This window comes from Acanthopagrus latus, chromosome 13, assembly GCF_904848185.1.
Source record: "Acanthopagrus latus isolate v.2019 chromosome 13, fAcaLat1.1, whole genome shotgun sequence".
In the NCBI taxonomy this organism is placed as follows: Eukaryota; Metazoa; Chordata; class Actinopteri; order Spariformes; family Sparidae; genus Acanthopagrus; species Acanthopagrus latus.
This window is the reverse complement of record NC_051051.1, coordinates 9,528,590-9,546,924: the sequence shown is the minus strand read 5'-3', so window position 1 is coordinate 9,546,924 and position 18,335 is coordinate 9,528,590. Positions and strand designations below refer to the sequence as shown.

Below are 18,335 nucleotides of genomic sequence, written 5' to 3'. Positions count from 1 at the left end.
CACTGAATTCTAAAGAAAAAATAAATTGTTTGGATGTTGACAGACATTATTGATCTCTTTATATTTGTCTAGAAGTTAATGAGTACCAGGTTAGCCTGTGGTCATCCTGTCCCTCCTTCTGAACATCACTTTGAAATAAGTGTTCCTGAACAATCCTCTCATTTTTTTCTCCTCAGTTTAAGGTTCAGCATGGGGTTTACCGTCCACTGGAGTTGGCTTGCTACACTTTCATGTCTCCTCTGCATGGGTAAGCTACTTTTATTTTTATTATATATTTGTAATTTTGACTTTCACACACCGGTCATGTATTTCTCTACCTTTTTACATTTACTGCGCAAGTCAGTGTCGGTATTTGAAACCACAGAGGGAAAATGATACAACATTGGGGGCATAAAATTTCAGATTTATATGTAAAAAGAAAAATATAACAAGGCTTGTGTACTTTGTGTTAAGCAAAAAGGCATCAATGTTGATTTACTTGTGGAGGAGGTGGGACTTTATGGACACTGCAGCAACGCATGAGTCAACTTGCTCATGGATGAGGGAAGTTAGGATGCTCAAATGCAAAAATTTGAATCCCGCACACCATTTGGCGCCATTATATAGACTGACCGCTCAGCACCCCCAAGTGTGACTGACTTCCAGCGTCGACACTATTAATTGTGTCTTAACTGACCCATCATCATTGTTTGGTATGACTAGCAGGATGAAATTAATAAAGACAAAACGTGTACTAACTTTTGAGCAATTTAGCAACTGGGTTGCTGTACTAAAGGGGCACTCTATGATTTGTTTCCAATGAATATGTGTTTAGTCATTACGCTGTGGCCCCTCTTTGAACCTGCAGGAAAGCTTTCTAAACTCTGAGTGCATTACTAAACCTCCATGTCTCCAAACTGTTATTTTTCAGGAGGGGAAGTGCGCTGTAATTGCACAGAGACAAATATGCAAATCGAAGGAGGTCATTACAGATTGACCAAGCATCTGAGGGCAGGCAGCATGTTGGTCTACAACTGTCCCGAGGGTTACTACCCATACCCGGCTATGACCCGCCTGTGCCAGCCCAATGGCAGGTGGAGACCGGCACCCAAAAGGTTTTCACCTCAGAGATGCAGGCGTGAGTGATATGAAGCTGATGGTTCTCACTTTGCCTCAGGCTGCCTGCTCCACACTGTGACTCAGATCCTTTTGTTTTGCTTTGCAGTTGTTGAATGCCCTGACCCAAGTGTGCTGGAGTACGGCAATGTCTCCCCTCCTCAGGAGAAGTACTATGTGGATAATGAGACCACGTATGAGTGCTACTCTGGATATACAATGCGAGGCTCATCCAGCCGTGTCTGCTTACCAAGTGGAAAGTGGAGCGGTTCCACTCCCATCTGTAGCCGTGACTGTAAGATCTGAACAGCAATCTACCTCCTCTCTACCTCTTCTGTCCCTTTTGCGATGCACCCTCACTCATGGCTGTTTCGCGACTTTTGTCCTTTTTATTACCGCAGCAGGAGATCATTGTGCTGATCCTGGTATCCCAGCTGGTGCCTCGAGAACGGGAAACATGTTTGGAATTGACGACACAGTGAGATACAGCTGCAATGGCAACCTCATTTTGGTGGGGTCGAACGAAAGGGTGTGTCAGGAGAACGGCCAGTGGAGTGGCAATGAGCCAGCGTGCTACTGTAAGACTGATACCTACAAATCCTGCTTACATTCTGTGCCATGTGATCAGAGCTCTGCTGATATAATGATCAACAGTGTTCAGTATTTAAACCCCGGAATACTGGATGCTGCCACATTCAGAAGCAATGAGAAATTAACTTACTCCTCTTCCACCACCGGAACTAATGTCCAACAACGTTCACTTTTCTTTTCATCCACTTATCCATCAGTTTTTATGTAGACAGGTGACAGATCATTTGAGTATGTCGCTCCCTACTCGAGTACACTTACGTATGTCTACTAGCTGGTTTTCAATCAGCCAACATACCTAAAGTAGAGACGAACACTTGCGTCATCAACTCAAAGCATAGCCTCCCACTTCCATGTTTTGATACAGTTGCTTTCACCCCTAATGCAAACCATACCCCGGTCCACTTCAGCTGTTCTGGAGACCACCGTCTCATGCGGACTCGGGTACAGATCAGGAGCCATGCCTTAGTACAGTACACCACCAGTCAAACGGCCCGAGTCCCTGATGATAGAGCACTCTAAATTTCTCTCACCCTTCATGTCACATCATGTCCCCCCCTCCGTCCGACAGCCATCTTTTCAGTCTGCTTTCAAGTTACGTGATTGGGTTATCTTACCAGTGGCATAAACCCTTCTGACAACTTCTGGTTTTGTGATGGATGCTTGGCCCTTTCAACAATGCAGCCACCTGTAGGAAGCCAGTGAGAGATCATACTACTAGTAACCCCCCCGGATTTCACCAGGTCACATGTTACGGCTGGAGTACGGTTGCAAACAATCAGCTCCAGCTACTGTATTGCGACTGTATCACAGTGTCTCTATGGTATCACTTCACCTTGTCACAATGATTAAAAACCTCTGCTCGTGTGGCTTTTTGCTCCTTGCAGACAAACACACCTACGACACTTCCTTGGAGGTTTCAGAGGAATTTGGCAGCGCGATAAAAAGCAGCCTCACCACTTTAGAGCCAGTTGGTAAGTTCCTGCGACCGATCTGACCATTAGCATTATTTAGCAGCCATGCTGCTCGATTTAACCTAGTTTTCAAATGACTCACTCCTCCGCAAAATGACACACCACCTTGGTTCTTTATATATTTATCTCAAAGGAAAATGCGCTGGTGTGTTCAGAGGATCCCATTTTCTTTCACTGTACTTCACTTTACAGAAAAAAAGGAATATAGCCTGCCATGTGTCCGACACTAATGGCTTTTGTTGTTGATCGTTCAGGTGACATACAAGAGGGGAGGACAATCAGGGTCACAAAAAATGGGACACTTAACATCTACATCGCAGTGGATATTTCTGAGAGCATTGACGAGAAACACATCAATCACTCAAAGGATGCAATCACAACACTTATCACCAAGGTAAGAAACAAACAGCTTTCCCGCTGATTAAAAGGGGATTTATAACACTGAAGGCAAGTAATCCAAAATGATAGAACAGTATATATGGTACAACTTTTACAGCAGCTACAGATGCTGAGTTTGCAAAGAGTCAGCAGCATCGTGCCGGTCCTGGAGATCTGAGATTGTTCTTTTTTTTTGTTTTGTTTTTTGCTGATCGTGGGGTCAGTTGAAAGGATGCACGTGGTGGTGAAAGTACAGACTGTGGTGGATGGATGCTGGCAATAAATATGCTGCGTTGGAAAAAAAAAAAGAAAAGAAAAAAAAAGAAGATCAAATATAGCAGCTGGTGTGACTCGTCTGGACACTTGATCAATCAACTGATCTTTCTGCGTAAGGAATAAAATGACATGGTTAGAGTTTTATTGGGCGTCAGAAGCCACAGAATAACGTCGATGTTGAGACACTTGAAGCATCTGGAGGGTAAAGCCACTGAAGATCAGCCAGAGATAGAATAATTCATTTCTAAAACATGTCATCCCTCGAGGCAGCTACCACTCTATGGCTGTATTATGACTGTAATGATATTAATCCCAGTGGGAGCAGTTGATTTCACTCATACGTATTTGGTGCGGGCTGACATGTGAAGACTTTTATATTGTTTGACACACTTTTAGAGGCACATTTGGCAGGCGGTGCACGTAACATGTACAAGCGTATCCCCATCCCACTTGGCTGCCGGCGCAACGGCCCATTAGACATAAATTTCATTATGAATCATAATCCTGACCGATCCGTCTTGGCGCGAGTCCTTTGGCTTGTTGTCAATGCACACTACGGGATTCTCTTTCTGCTGATAAATGAATCAATTACTCAACGAAATAACAACCATAAGCAGATTGATACGCAAGTAGGTGTTGCATTGACAAAATATTTTCGCAGGAGTTTGCACGTGTTTACAGAAGTTGTGTCAAAGTTCATGCAACACTGAAGACCATCCGCCATGTATTTAATTGATCTTTTCCTTCTTGTTTTCACAGATTTCAAGCTTTAACGTGAATCCAAACTATGAAATCCTCTTTTTTTCCTCTGAGCTGTATCCAGTTATCAACATTATGGATTTCTGGGATAAGCAAGTGGTACTGAAAGATGTCACGAATGGAGTGAGAGATTTTATAGTAGGCGGTGAGTCGAGCGGGTCAGAGATACTTTTGGAGATACTGCTTAAATGTACTGCTTGATTTATGTTTAACTGTGCGTGTGTGTTTGTACTCAAAAGACAAAAACACAGGAACAAATCTGAACCTCGTCTTTAAGACCTTCGAAGAGCGCATGGGTCTTATAAAAAGACGGGTTGGAGAGGAGGCTTTCAAGGAACACCGTCACGTCATCATCGTATTTACAGACGGTAACTAACTCAGCCACTTGGTATATTTAACGGACTCACTGCCAGTTTCTTTCACTTGCCGGCAAATTGTGGCTCAAAATATTCATGAGGCAACTAATTGAAGAAACAGTCTGACATTTTGAAAATGTGATTATTTGCTTTTCTCGTTGAGAGTTAAATAATGATTGGTACCATTCTGGTGTCAGTCTTCTCAGCAAGAAAGGAAATAAATACATTTCTTTCAACACATGAAGTAGGCGTCATTTCACTCTTAAGCTGTGTTCATATTAGTACTGCTTGATTTACTTATCATGTGCAATCAAATCAGCACATTAAATGTATGTGTGTTACCAATTTATACCTGTCTATGATTTGATTATGTTTATGTATGAGCTAAGATAGGTGAAGGCAGTAGAAAAAGCTTATGTGGTCGCTTTTGTTTTTTTTGTGTGTTGTACATTATTTTAAAAACGTGTTTCTTTCTTTGCAGGCGCTTATAACATGGGCGGTTCACCTGCTTACGCTGTGAAAAGAATAAAGGACATGGTATACGACGTCAATGATCCATCAAGAGAGGAATATCTTGGTTGGTTTTACCTTCTATCGATTTGTTGTGCCAATTTTCTGTTGCTATCCTGATCTTCCGTCATTCCGCCTCATTACTGTCACATTTGCATGCTTGGGCAAAAAAAAAAAGAAGTGTTTTATCATTTCTACAATTCGTTCTGTTACAGATATTTATATATTTGCCATCGGAGAAGACATCTTTGATGATGATCTGAAGCCCCTCACAGCGGGGGAGGATGGCAAGCACTACTTCAGGATGAAGGACATTTCAAATTTACAAGAGACTTTTGATGACATAATTGGTAAGTAACTAAGAGAACAGACCATTAGGAAGTACTGAAAAAAACATTTGAGCAGAAAAAAAGGTGCAATTTGAAATATTTTGAAGAAACGCTGCCGTGAAATTTTGTACAGACGTTCATGGACCCCAGAGGATGACTCCCACCAATTTTTGGTGATCCCCTGGCTCAACTTTGTCACCACCAGCAGGCCCAAGTTTTCACTTATCACGAGAAATATCTCTGCATCTGCTTCAATGGATTGTAACACGAATTTACACAGACATTAACGTTCCCAGAAGATAATCATTTTAGATTACCCACTGATTATGGAGATTTGGTTCAGACATTCATTGCCATTTAAGGATTAGGATTTGTCCAGTATTTTGACCAGGGATTCAATATATTTATAAGTAAATGTACTTGACTATAAGTATATTTACTTTTAATGCTTCAAAGCAAATGTTATCATGCTACACTATGATGGTGAACATGTCAAACATCCTCATTAGCATTTTCACTGTTAATTGCCACGCTTATGTTACATTTAGTACGAAGCCCAGCTGGACATAAGTGCGATGTCACACATCAGCTCGCATGCTAGCAGAGTAGAAAAAGTGGAAATAAAAAGAATTTAACAAAACATTCCCAGCTTGAAAATATATCTGAAAATATATCTTGCACTTCATGTTTTTGATGACATCTAGCTCTTGAACTGATTTAGGTTTAATGCACTTGTATGTTGATTTGGATAAAATAAATAAATGAATAGATAGATAAATAAAATCAGGTTTGCTAAATCAGGTTTCAATAGTTTTCAATAATATTGTAGGTCCACAACACAAAAACCTCAAATTGTTCCCAAGCCTTGGAAAAAAGCATTTAACAAAATTATTACAATGTTTAGCTAAACATTGAGCCATCACTCTACACTGATGTCACAATGAATGGATTTGCCATAAACATGAGCAACATTGAACTTGTTGGATTTTTTTGGTGCAGATGAGGAAGATGTTAAGGGTCTGTGCGGTCTTCACAAGGACTATGACACGGGTACCAAAGAAAGCAAGAAGAAAAGGTATCCATGGGTGGTATTCATTATCGTCCAGGTGAATGTTTCATTATTTAACTTGATAGTTCATCTGTGAGAGAGTTTTGAACAACCGACAGTCTGAATCTTACAATGCTTTACATGGTGATCCAGGCACGAGAATGCTTGAAAAACATTTTCTTTCGTTTAATCGGAGTCACATGATGTAAATGTGAGAACAGCAAATTGTGCCCTGGTTCTGTGTATTATAGTGTAACTACTACACTGTATTATATATGTATTTACCATTTAAAACTTCAGAAAGATGGCGTCTCAAAGAAGTGCCTCGGCTCTCTGGTGAGCCCCGACTTTGTCTTGACTGCCGCTCACTGCTTTCCATTTGGAACTCTTCCTGAGCACATCACAGTGGAGATTGATGATGGACAGGGCAGAGGTATGGGCAAAATGTATTCAGTGCTTTCTTATGCCTCAAAAATGAGATTTATTTTTCGTCTACCCAACAGCAGCAGCACTAACACTTCCCGTTGTGTTTCACAGTGAAAAAAGTTAAAATGTTCAAAATACATGACCGGTACAATGTCACCGCTAAAGTTCACGAAAAAGTCAAAGAGTTCTACGACTATGATGTTGCCCTCGTTCAACTGGAGAAACCTGTTGAAATCTCCGCTGCCGCTAGGTGAGAAACACACACGTTTTTAAAAATAAATATGCCGTGTTTAAAGTTATTGACTTGAAACATCATCGCCTCTGTTGTTTTTGTGTCTCATGCAGACCTATTTGCATACCTTGCACCAAGGAGACCAGTCAGGCTCTAAAACTGGGTGGCGCTTCCACCTGCGAGCAACAAGGTGGGTGATGTAGGCCAAGCTGAAAACATAGGTGACATAATATATTATACATATAAGTGCAAACAGCAATATTCCCAAGTATGCCACTTGTTGGAAATATAAGCTTTCGCATGTAAATGAGAAACGTTCTTGGCAACGCTAGTTACCTTCAAGAGCATGGGAGGTTGGAAAACAGTCATAAGAAGGCAAGAAGTAATAACGTCTGCAATTATAAGACCCAGCCAAAGTTATTTTGGCCCATCCAGAAATGAAATCCTGGCGCCGGGCCTGTCACATGCACTGTTTTAATGTGTGGAGAAATCCAAAGCTCGAAAGGCCCAAGTGCCAATTAATGAACAGCCAAATATTTGTCTGGACTTTTATTTTGACATTTCTTGAGTGTAAATATCTTTTCACAGTCTTAGAAATTAGTATATTGCCAGATTTAAACAGAAACTTTAATTCCCACTGTTAAGCCTTTATAAGCACTATATTATCACTTTACATTGTTTAGAACAGTTTATAATGTGTGTACAAGGTACCTTTTGGTGTTTATGTATTTGTTAACAATTATAACTTATCGTATAAAACATTCTCAACTTCATATAAAAATATATATTTAATTCATTCATTTATTAATGGTTACAACAGGGAATCATAGCCACAAACAAATTCTCACAGTTTGTCATAAAACATAAAACATTTATTAGTTGTTTATAGATAGATCATACACAGGCAGGTTTCCAGAGCTTTTTGCTGCATACCTTGTGACCTATATCAGTGAAGTTTGTCACAAGATTAAAAAAACAATATACACATTTCTTCAACAATTATGATTTTAATCAGTGCATCATTAACACATACAAAAAGGAAAAAAAGCAAGACAGTTCACGAAATAAGACACAAATGCACAATACGTCAGTTTCATGAAATGTCAACTGTGTCATATTGTCAGTCATTCACTATCTGTTACAGATGCTTACTGATGAGTTATAGTTGTGACAAATACATAAGCACTTAAAATGTCCTTATGTCCACTCATTATTACATTAAAGAGGGTCTCCGTGAGTTTGAAATCATGTAGTAATTCTTGATGTGCTGCTTATGAATGCGTCATGAGGAAGCCGATGCCAAATTTTCCTGTCAATTTAGTGACTCGCAATTTTGAACAAAATTTCTCCACACCCTCGCACACTATTTACCGTGTGTTTGTGTTCTCTTGATACAGAGAAGCTTCTGCTAAAGAATCATCTCGAAAGCCTCAGTTTCCTGACCAGAACGTCCAACTTCATAGATGAAAAAACTGTCCAAGCTAAGCTTGGCGATAATGTGAGTCTTAAAGTACCAAACTACATTGTGCCATGTGTTTTTGTGCCTGCTTTATTGATTAGTTTTTTCCCCCTGAGTAAATGTACTTTGATCTATGGCTCTTCTTCTTACTTACTAATGCAGAGAGGTGAATGCATCAGACACGCACTAGCTGCAGAAGGCGTAGAGACGGATAACCCAGAGGTCGCTGTGACTGAAAATTTCCTGTGCACTGGTGGTCGAAATCCTCATAGAGATCATATAGCATGTAAAGGTATGGTCCTCATAATATACTTATACAAGTTAAACACACAACTTCTAGAGGAGCTACTGGTTCTCACATAAACAGGCTAATTTTACCAAAAACACAGCAACATGGAATGTAAGACTGAACTAAACTAACGACGGCGTGGGGCGCAGGTGGAGTGAGGCAGAGAAATGTAGCGAGGGTTAGGAATGAATAAATCTGAAGATCTTTTCTCCTCTGATAAACAAATCTTCCCCAAAACTCACGTCAGTCTTATTCAGACCATGTCAGCGTAAGTGTTACCCAGTCTGATTTAGTGTGGTGAACAGTAAAACACCCTAGGATATCCCTTTAAATGTGCTAATATACAAAAAACACATTTATTTCATTATTTGTGTGTGTGTGTGTTGGGACAGGTGACTCTGGAGGTGCTGTGTTCAAGAACTATGAGCAGCGCACAATACAGGTAAACAGCCATTCTCATCCAACATAGTGCATCACAAAAGAGTGTCACCTGTGGGTACTAAGCAACGATTCCTTCCCGCAGGTCGCGCTGGTCAGCTGGGGAAACAAGGATCTGTGCAAATCAGCTTCGGGTCTCGTCGAGTCAGATGACACCTCCAGAGATTTCCATATTAATCTTTTCAAATTCGTCCCTTTCCTCAAATTGGTCCTTGGAGATGACAACCAGGATTACGCACCACTTGAGTTTTTGGAGAGCTAAATTCATTTACATGCTGTACTTTTTTTTTTGCAATTTCAGGTGTGTGATTTTTGTATGCTGTATGTTGTGTCACGGAATTCATCTGATCACTCATTAAAGATACGATTTGTAACATTTCCGCATTAAAATGTCTAAAGATGACAAGGCTGTTGTCGTACAAACACTTATGTTGAGCTGTGTACTTACATCATCCTAAGTGTTTCCAAAAAGGCTCAAACCCAGAAAAATACTAAATGTATTGATTTTGCTGTCTTTTGCACTAACAGAAAATACATCAGAGAGTCAGAAGTCTGCCTATGTTACTAAAGACTGAAGATTAAAAGTTGTGACCTTTTTTCTTTGTTTTGTATTTTGTCACGATTATTTTTTTTAAAGCTTTTAGCCTGTAGCCGGATGGGACAGTTAAGAAACTGGCATGAAGTAGGCGAGAGAGACAGGGGATGACATACAACAGGCCGCTGCTGAGGACCCAGCCTCTAAATGTGGGGCCTAAGGTCTACCAGCCGAGCTACCAGGGCGCCCCATCCACGAACATCTCTGCCTGAGTCATGTTAGACTGATTTTCATCAGCAATAGCAGTTGTGACACAATGAAAACAGCGACTCCCATGATCCAACGCTAATTCACAACAGCATCAAACAATTTTCGGATACAATTTCCTCTCAGACACACACACACACACGCAAGTACCTTCACAAAATGCATGATTAAAGCTGAACAGCATTGAGACAGATTTAATGTATCATAGTGACCAAATCACATTTTACAACTTGGCCAAACGAGCAAACCAGACATCATCTCCTGTAAATGATGCCCACTGATTTCACAATTCTCACAAGAGCTTGCACATGTTTGGGTATGAGTCAGTGAAAAAACTATACGATAGGTGATAGGTGAGGGCGGCGTGGTGTCCCCTGTTGGAGCTGCTCCATTGCTGGCTTGGCTTATAAAGCAAAGAACTTGGGTGAAGTGATTACAATGATTGCATTGCAACCAGTTTTTAGTAATGAGACTTGTATATGTTGTATTGTTGGTCTTGGTTGTTTGGTTAAATGTCTTGTTTCTTGGCTGTTTTCATGTTGTGTGTGTTGCCAGGTTGAATGTGTTTTGCTATTTATGTGAAATAATGTATGTCTTTGAGATGAAAGATGTATTTTAGAGGCAGATTCTGACAAAGTGAAATCAAATCAATATAAAAGTATATTGTATATTACCCAAAATTCCCAGTCTGCTCTGACTGATGAGCTCACACACACCTGTGCCAGCACCGCTAACAACAACAGAGCAGCTGCGCTAAATCAGTTCTTTCCTGCTGGCGAGGCGTTTCAGGAGCAGTGTTTTCTGTGGGAGAGAGGAGCTTCTGCTGATGCAGACTCTGACCTTTTCAACTTCAAGGTCTTTTACATGCACAAGAACCGATATATAAAACACTTGAGGAAATGTCTCATAAATAGGTATCCTTTAACAGAATAATGTAGACCTAGCTATTTTGTGAGCTGCAGGACAGGAAGAAGGACCTTTAATTCCGAGAGAAAAGTGATTTCTTACATAATCTGAAGAAAAATGTTGCATTCCAGGTTTATGCAATCGCACTCACAGGCTGTTAAGAATTTCTTGTTCTCAGGCCTTTTCCAAAACTGCTTGAAAGAGAAATGACTTAAAGAATTACTAGAGCACTTAAAAGGTTTCATCAAAAGTCTTTTATGGATCAGCTCTGCTGATAGAGCCGTCCAGCTTCCCTCTCAGGTCAGTGACTCAGGGCCCGTTTCCAGCTCTCTGTGCAGGCCTACGCAATGCGGACTCTCAGTCTGGCACCATTCCAACTCGGATCATTCAAATTGAATTTAGTGGAAAGTTAAGTTATTTTTTTGGGGGGTGAGTAATTAAATTTGTTTCCCTCTCTTTCTGGCTTTAAAATGGAAATGTATTGAGTTTGTCATCCATTGCCGTGTCTTTACAGCCCACAAACAAACAGGGCCATTGCATTACGATTAATTTGTTGTGGTCAGATCGAGTTTATGGCTTCAAGTCAGGTTATTTTACTGTGTAACTATGATCTGTAGACCATTATGCTGTCAGGCATTGCCTCGGCGAAAATAAACATGAGGCAATTCTCTTTATTAATGCATATTGGTCAAATGTCCAAATAAAAAATAACAGTGGTGAATTCTCAGCATCAACATTAGGTATCTCTGACATGGTGAAACGCCTACCTTCTCTCTCTCTCTCTCTCTCTCTCTCTCTCTCTCTCTGTGTATGTGTGTGTGGCCAGTGATGTACTGGCTTCCCATGGGAACATTCATCTGGTTTCCCTTTAACTAATTGGGAGAGAGGGAGGAGGTCAGTGGGATGAGAGGAGGAGGCAGGGACGGAGGGAGACAGACTGCGTGAGAGGAGGGACGAATGGGAGCGGCTTAATTGAATGAAACCCTCTCAGAGGCTGTAAACAAGAAGGAAATTTAAAACAAGGACCATCCTTTATTCAATCCCGCTGGAAGAGTCAGTTACATCTCCGTCTCGTCTTTTCAGAACATCACCTGCTAATGCCAGCGTCCTGTACCCTGCCTCCAGTTTGAACGAAGCAGAAGCCCTTTGCCCGAAATCCATCTGCTCCACCTAAACTGATTAGCAGGGCTTGGAGAGAGCAGCATGCACGCGGACAGTGTATTCAGGGAAGCCTCGCTCCCCTGTTCAATGCTAGCACACACACACACACACACACGCACAGCATATTCCTGATGAAGCATCCTGCTGTTTAAACTCTGGCTGATCTGTCTCTCTGAGAGCCCTAAATCAACCTTATGGGCCATTTTAGAAATTACTACCATTAAGAACTGCATACATACACTTTTCTGCCATTTGTGCTAAGAAAAGCGGGTCATGCTCACATGCATCCATGGCTTCTGCCGGTGCTGAGGCATCAATATGATTTTTTTTATAGATGTAATTATGTAACGCTCCTTTGCTATTAACCTGTAAAGTCACATATTCATCAGAATAATCCGACAAGCTGAGTTTCTAAAATTCCCCTTATCAAAGTCTGTCGTCTTCTGTTAACTCTTATTTAAAGGGCCACTATGTAGTTTTGGAGAAATATCCAACCTCAGAATTGTAACAGTTGCAAGGCCACAGGATCTCTAAATTATCTCTAAATGTGAGGGGTTTACAGATCCAGTGTTAAGCTCCTGAACTGCTCACAGACTTATTGGGCCTGTACATAATAATATCAGTTATTTTCAGTTTAGACCCCAGACAATTACATCAGTAGTTTGCAAGCCAGACCACGGCATCCCTCGCCCTTGAGGCTTACGTTAGCAAGCATACTACTGTGACAGAAACCTAGAATCTCACCTCCAGTTCTCGCTGAAGAATGGTTAACACATGTTGACCTCCTCTCCCCACTCATTTATATGTGTTTCACCTTCTCCTGTTCTCTTTTCTCACTGCAACGCATAACTACAGCAAGTTTTTGAAACAATGCTAGTCTTCATTTTGTTTATGTCTGCTTCCCCAGAGGCACGTTGTGCATGAGCTGGTTTAACAGTTAAAAAAAAAGTATTTTAGCATGGGAGCAAGCTTATACACTTTCTTGACAAGAGTTAGATGAGTGGAACAATACCTCTATCTGTATGTCTTCATAGCTAGTAGTATGAATCTACAGAGAGCAGACAATTAGCTTAGATTAGCTAAAAAAACAAAAACAAACTAGGAACAGCAAGAGGCAGTTAGCAGGCTTGGTAAGAAAGGTATGAAAATCCACCCACCAGCAACTCAAAAGTGAACTTATTATCTAGCTAGCTAACTGCTCTTAGCTGATCTCCCACTTCCAGTCTTTGTGCAAAGCTAACCAGCTGCTTTCTGTAGCTTTATACTAAATAAAAACAAACAATGAATGTTTTTTTTTTTGTTTTTTGTTGTTTTCTTTTCAACTGTAGGGATGTTGCATGGTTGGTTTTTGTGTGTCCACAAAAAACATGTCGACTCCTTCATTCACAGAATCTTTACATCTTCATCTCCAAAACCTTGTTACGGAGCGCTGCGTGAACACACGAGAATTTATTTCGCTGGTTTGATGTTGGCAGGGCTCAACTGGAAGAAGGTGAGGTCATGGGGTTGTTTGCTTGTGTAGCCAGGCCACTTTCAATCAAATCAAACCGCACCCAGCAGGCCTGATGGGGGCAGTTAAGCTGGGCTCTTCACTGAGAGGTATAGTCTTTCCTTTACTTGTTTTAAACATTTCGTGTTGCAGGAAACATTCAGGACTTGAAACCAAGTTTTCAGAGGCTTTTTATGTGACACAGGAAAGAGAACCCCTCCCTCCTCCTCTTGGAGACATCAGCTGCGTTGGCCATCTATTTTGTTTTGTACTGAAACACAATGAGGGAGGAACGCTGCAATCCGAATACTGTGAAATATCCCTGATCGAGTTAGGGGAGATCATTTTCATGTTACACTTTTGTAATGATAATACCGAAGCTTAAGTAATAAAGGAAGGAGTGAAATCTGCCTCTTGTCAGCGTTTACGATGAGAAGCACTTGCATGATTAGATGTCTTGCAATCGATGCAGCCTCTTCTCCCAATCATTAAGACTGCTCTTAACAGATTACAGCCCCCTCCCAAACACGCTCAGCCTTTTCTCCTCCTCCTCCTCTTCCTCCTCCTCCTCCTCCTCTTCCTGCTCCTCCTTTACGTCTCACACACTCTCTCTTTCAGCAGACAAAGCGGGAGATTCCCCTCTTTAGGACCCTTTTAGAGCACTTTCTTCCACCTGAAGCAACAGCTCAGAGTTGATCTGATGCCACCTGAGATACTCTGATGACCGAATGAGCAGAATGCGAGAGTAAACTGACCAGAGGAACTGACGGACGACAACGATGGACCTGCTCACAGTCCTGCTTCTGCTTGCATGTCTTGATCCGTCTGCAGCCACAAGCCTCATTACAGGTAAGCTGACACACTGAAAGCACAACAGCACAATGACATGTACCCTTGTTTCAATTGTGGATCCGTCTTTGGTTTCCTCACGGTCTGCCTTCCCGATTCCCGATGCCGGATGCTTGGCTCTTGAAGCGGATATATTCGAAGCCAGAGGTAGGCGACACTTTACAGCTTTATAAAAGGCTTCCACAATAACTGTGAAGGTGATCAGTGCACATCTGGCACTTGTGATGTGTTTGTGTGTGTGTGTGTGTGTTGTTGCAGGTCAACGCGTGTGCAAGGCAGGAAAAGAGAAGCCGTGCTACAAGCTTGCCTACTTCTCCGAGCTGCGGCGGAGGCTGAACTTCGCCGAGGCAGAGCTCGCCTGCAGGCGGGACGGAGGGCAGCTGCTGAGCGTGGAGTCGGCTTCGGAGCAGAAGATCATAGAACAGCTCATCACGGAGCTCCGGCCGACCGACGGAGACTTCTGGATCGGTCTCCGCCGGAACCACGGAAACGAGGACAGCAGCTCGGACTGCTCTCCACAGTACTACTGGCTGGACGGCAGCAGGTCCACATTCAGGTGCGTGGGAGATATTCAGAAGGTCAAGAGGTCAAATTAGTATTTTTGAGTTTCACCACCAAAAAAGAATGCTGCTGAGAAAAATGCTATGAGCATCAGCCCATAACACTGATTAAGTGAGTTCAAAAAGAATCTGATGATATATGGTGTGTCTTCCATCATTTTGCAAAACACAACGCACTTCCTAGTTACTTTTTTTCAGTTTCACTGTTGGCGAGACAATAATCACAAAAGATTCTGAAGGGGAAACCAAAGGTGCCACCAAAAGTATCCTTGTATTAAAGGGATCCTGTGTGTGACTGAGTCGAAGTCGGTCGTGAGTTCATGTCAGCAGACTCCGAGAGAGACTTTGAGAAGGGGCCCTTGGAACAGGCATAAAAGTCACATCCTTTAAAAAAAAAAATCCTTCACAAAGAAATCCACAATCCAGCAGCATTAAGCAACTTAAATAAATCGTCCACAGGCTTGTATAAGAAAGAAGGAGGGAAGGTCTAATCTAACACATCACATTACAATCTGCTCACACATGTCCAATAAAAATAGGGACTGATACATGTGAACTGCTACAGATGGTCACATAGAGCCCCTTTAAATGTATATGTGAAAATTCTCAAATTTATATGAAGTTTCATGTCTGTCAGGATCAAATATTTATTCAAGCGCACCTGTAAACACCTGTAACTAAGAATAATAATAATCACATAATATTGTATGCTGTGATATTTTCTGAGACGGCTGTCATGCCGTGAGAATTTCATACCGTTGAAACGCTAATACACGCACACTGATTTTTTTTTCGGTGGCGAAAAAAGTAATCAGGTTTGGCAGTCGGCCTCTGGTCTTACCAGATTGGAGAGCCTTTACCAAATGACTTTTTGATGGGAGTGGTGATTTTTAAAGATTTCTGTCATTGAAGACGCGCTGTATGTCGTAGGAACTGGCACTGGGATGAGCCGTCGTGCGGTTACGAGGTGTGCGTGGTGATGTATCACCAGCCGTCCGCCCCACCGGGCCTGGGGGGGCTCTACATGTTCCAGTGGAACGACGACAATTGCGAAACCAAGAACAACTTCATCTGCAAATACACTGCGGGTACTGCTGACGCCGCCGTTCAGTTCTCTTGTGCTCTGGCGGCGGCTGAGTGTCGTTGACTTTGATTTGTTTTCTCCACAGGGGGACCACTGGATTCTCCGCCTCCTCCCAACTCCACGAAAACAAGTAAAATGTGCTCAGTGTGGTTTTTAAAAATACACACGTTCGATGAATATGGTCAATATGCAAGCAAGATGGTCTGAACATCTTTTCCTTACAGATGTCTCCTCTTCGTCGGTGCCGCCATGGGGTCCAAGCAACGACAAGCGGGACAGAAACACAGGTTGACTGACCCACTCGCTTACTCTGACACGCCACACGTCACATCCAAATGCCAACATGTAAGCCACTAAATCTCTGTGTGTCTCTTTTTCAGTTCTGAATCTGATTTACATCATCATTCCCACCATTCCCCTGTTACTGCTGCTACTGACAGTGACCGGAGTCTGCTGCTTCAAGGTGCTTGTGAGACGGTGAGGATCCAGAACGAAAGCAAGTCCTCTCTGACTTCAGTGGCCTCTGTTTTGACTTCCTACTCAACGCCGTGCAAACTGTCTGATCAGATTTCATTCCATGTTAATGTGTGCGGCGTCTTGTCATTTATGCTTCCATGTGTGTGAGACAGGAGGAAGAAGGAGCAGAAATCCGAAGTGTGCCAGACGGACCTGGGCCTCAACGCCACCTCGACTCCAACTGACGTCTACAACGTCATTCGCTCCCAAAAGGACGATGACCTGGTTTCAGCTCGCCCGCACACCAAAAACACCTCCTTCTTGTGCTCGTCCCCTGACACCCCGACGGGTGACTACGACAACCTGGGTGGCCGGGACACGGAGAGCGGCTTCGTGACGCTTGCCAGCACAGAGAGCTGCTTCCTCAACTTTGACCTCAATGACCTCAGCCTCGGGCGTCGTGGCACTTTCTACGACACCAGCCTGGGCCGCCCGGGGAAGAGGGACTTGAATGACAGTAGCCTGGGCCGCACCGGGCACAGAGAGTTTTACGACAGAAGTCTCGGTCGCCGCACAACAAAGAGCGAGCATTACGGCAGCAGTGTGTACGGGGACCACGGGCTGTACGATGGCAGTGTGAGAGGAGGGAGTGACCTGTTTGATCCCAAACCGAGGCCTGGAGGTCACACAGTAAAGGCTGACCTCTATCAGACATACATCACCAACGGCAAGGAGGACACTTACCAAACCAGCCTCGGGACCTACGGAAACCGAAAATCCTACCAAGCCAATCTGGACAGCTACAGAAACGGCCTGACGTTTGACGGCAGAGGGAGATACTTCAACGAAAAAGACTGGATCAACCGGGAAAACTACTGACCCTCCAGTCATCTCTTTTGTTGAGTGTATGGCGGCGTGTATGCGATTTTGGACTCGGATGAAAGGCAAAAAAATGGCTGTGCACGTACCTGGTTGTAACTGTTTGTATGGTGTGTTTCTGAAAGAGCCAACCTGGTGCCGATGGTGCAGGACACACTGTGTAAACTAGGGCCACGGACCCTCACCGGTCAGCATTTGTTGATGGTCAGCAGTCGGTCTGGTGAGTCATGGCCCTTAGATCGAACTGTTGCGGGTTGGGTTGCATTGTGGGTAATGTAGGCGCCAGGTTTTGACAAGAAAGAAGAATGCGTGGAATTCAAAAGATGATGTCCCGCTTTCTACAGTTTCCGTTGTGATCTTTCCTGTCCACCGTGAGCCCGTCGATGTTATAATCAGTGGACGCAAGCCCCCCCCGCCACATGCATCGGCCTCAAGACTGCAGATTTCCCTGGCGGCGCTGACAGTAAAAGTGTGTGTGTGTGTGTTTGTGTGTGTGTGTGTGTGTGTTTGCATGGCCTTGTCATGCTGCCCTTGCTTGGTAGGATAACTATTGAGGTCTTGTGCCTGAAATAACTGTATTAACAGGCTACCTCAAACAGATCGTGACACAATAAACCAATACTGCCTGAGGGAGCAAAAGCTGGATATTTTTATGTATTGCAAGTGTGTTTTGACATGGCAAGAACTGTTTTGACGAGAACATTTTTGATTTTGATTGATTGTTCCCCTATTTATTAATGGCTTTCTGTCTTCTGTCGAGTCGATCGAAGACAGACAAAAACAGCGCTAGCAGGTGTGAAGGTGGCTCATATGGTGAATTCTGCTTGAATGCCTGCAGCAACGGCATGATATCAAAGAGAATGATAAACTAAAGCATCGTTGTTATTATTATTTATCCAGAATGTGTAATGCCTTGATATCTCTCCTGTAAGTGAGAGCAGTTTGTATGTTTGTTACGTCAAGAAATCTTCAAATAAAACAAGATCAGAATT

General features: G+C 42.7%; 2 protein-coding genes across 2 annotated transcripts; both read left to right on the top strand.

Moving 5' to 3' along the window:
- The first annotated feature begins 63 nt into the window (after nucleotides 1-63).
- Nucleotides 64-9,753, top strand: LOC119031421 (complement factor B-like). Its single transcript, XM_037119879.1, has 19 exons — nucleotides 64-89; nucleotides 177-247; nucleotides 911-1,117; nucleotides 1,205-1,390; nucleotides 1,497-1,673; nucleotides 2,571-2,657; nucleotides 2,912-3,051; nucleotides 4,071-4,215; nucleotides 4,310-4,438; nucleotides 4,908-5,003; nucleotides 5,152-5,286; nucleotides 6,265-6,371; nucleotides 6,614-6,746; nucleotides 6,851-6,989; nucleotides 7,085-7,161; nucleotides 8,369-8,469; nucleotides 8,593-8,722; nucleotides 9,112-9,161; nucleotides 9,243-9,753. Exons 1-19 carry the CDS (start codon nucleotides 79-81, stop codon nucleotides 9,417-9,419), a joined length of 2,298 nt encoding a protein of 765 aa, XP_036975774.1. The 5' UTR covers nucleotides 64-78; the 3' UTR covers nucleotides 9,420-9,753.
- Nucleotides 9,754-13,413: 3,660 nt separating this feature from the next.
- layna (layilin a) lies at nucleotides 13,414-18,315 on the top strand. Its single transcript, XM_037119666.1, has 9 exons — nucleotides 13,414-13,518; nucleotides 14,137-14,364; nucleotides 14,491-14,511; nucleotides 14,623-14,920; nucleotides 15,855-16,012; nucleotides 16,094-16,138; nucleotides 16,233-16,295; nucleotides 16,389-16,485; nucleotides 16,638-18,315. The coding sequence occupies exons 2-9, from the start codon at nucleotides 14,295-14,297 to the stop codon at nucleotides 17,341-17,343; spliced, it is 1,458 nt and encodes a 485-aa protein (XP_036975561.1). The 5' UTR covers nucleotides 13,414-13,518; nucleotides 14,137-14,294; the 3' UTR covers nucleotides 17,344-18,315.
- The last annotated feature ends 20 nt before the right edge of the window (nucleotides 18,316-18,335 follow it).

Excerpts from the sequence above, each read along its gene's own strand:
- LOC119031421 (XM_037119879.1), top strand. Across the intron at positions 1,391-1,496 it reads TCCCATCTGTAGCCGTGACT|CAGGAGATCATTGTGCTGAT; the intron begins GTAAGATCTGAA and ends TTATTACCGCAG. Across the intron at positions 4,439-4,907 it reads CATCATCGTATTTACAGACG|GCGCTTATAACATGGGCGGT; the intron begins GTAACTAACTCA and ends CTTTCTTTGCAG.
- layna (XM_037119666.1), top strand. The coding sequence starts at position 14,295 with ATGGACCTGCTCACAGTCCTGCTTCTGCTTGCATGTCTTGATCCGTCT. Across the intron at positions 16,013-16,093 it reads CATCTGCAAATACACTGCGG|GGGGACCACTGGATTCTCCG; the intron begins GTACTGCTGACG and ends TTTTCTCCACAG. Across the intron at positions 16,486-16,637 it reads TTCAAGGTGCTTGTGAGACG|GAGGAAGAAGGAGCAGAAAT; the intron begins GTGAGGATCCAG and ends TGTGTGAGACAG.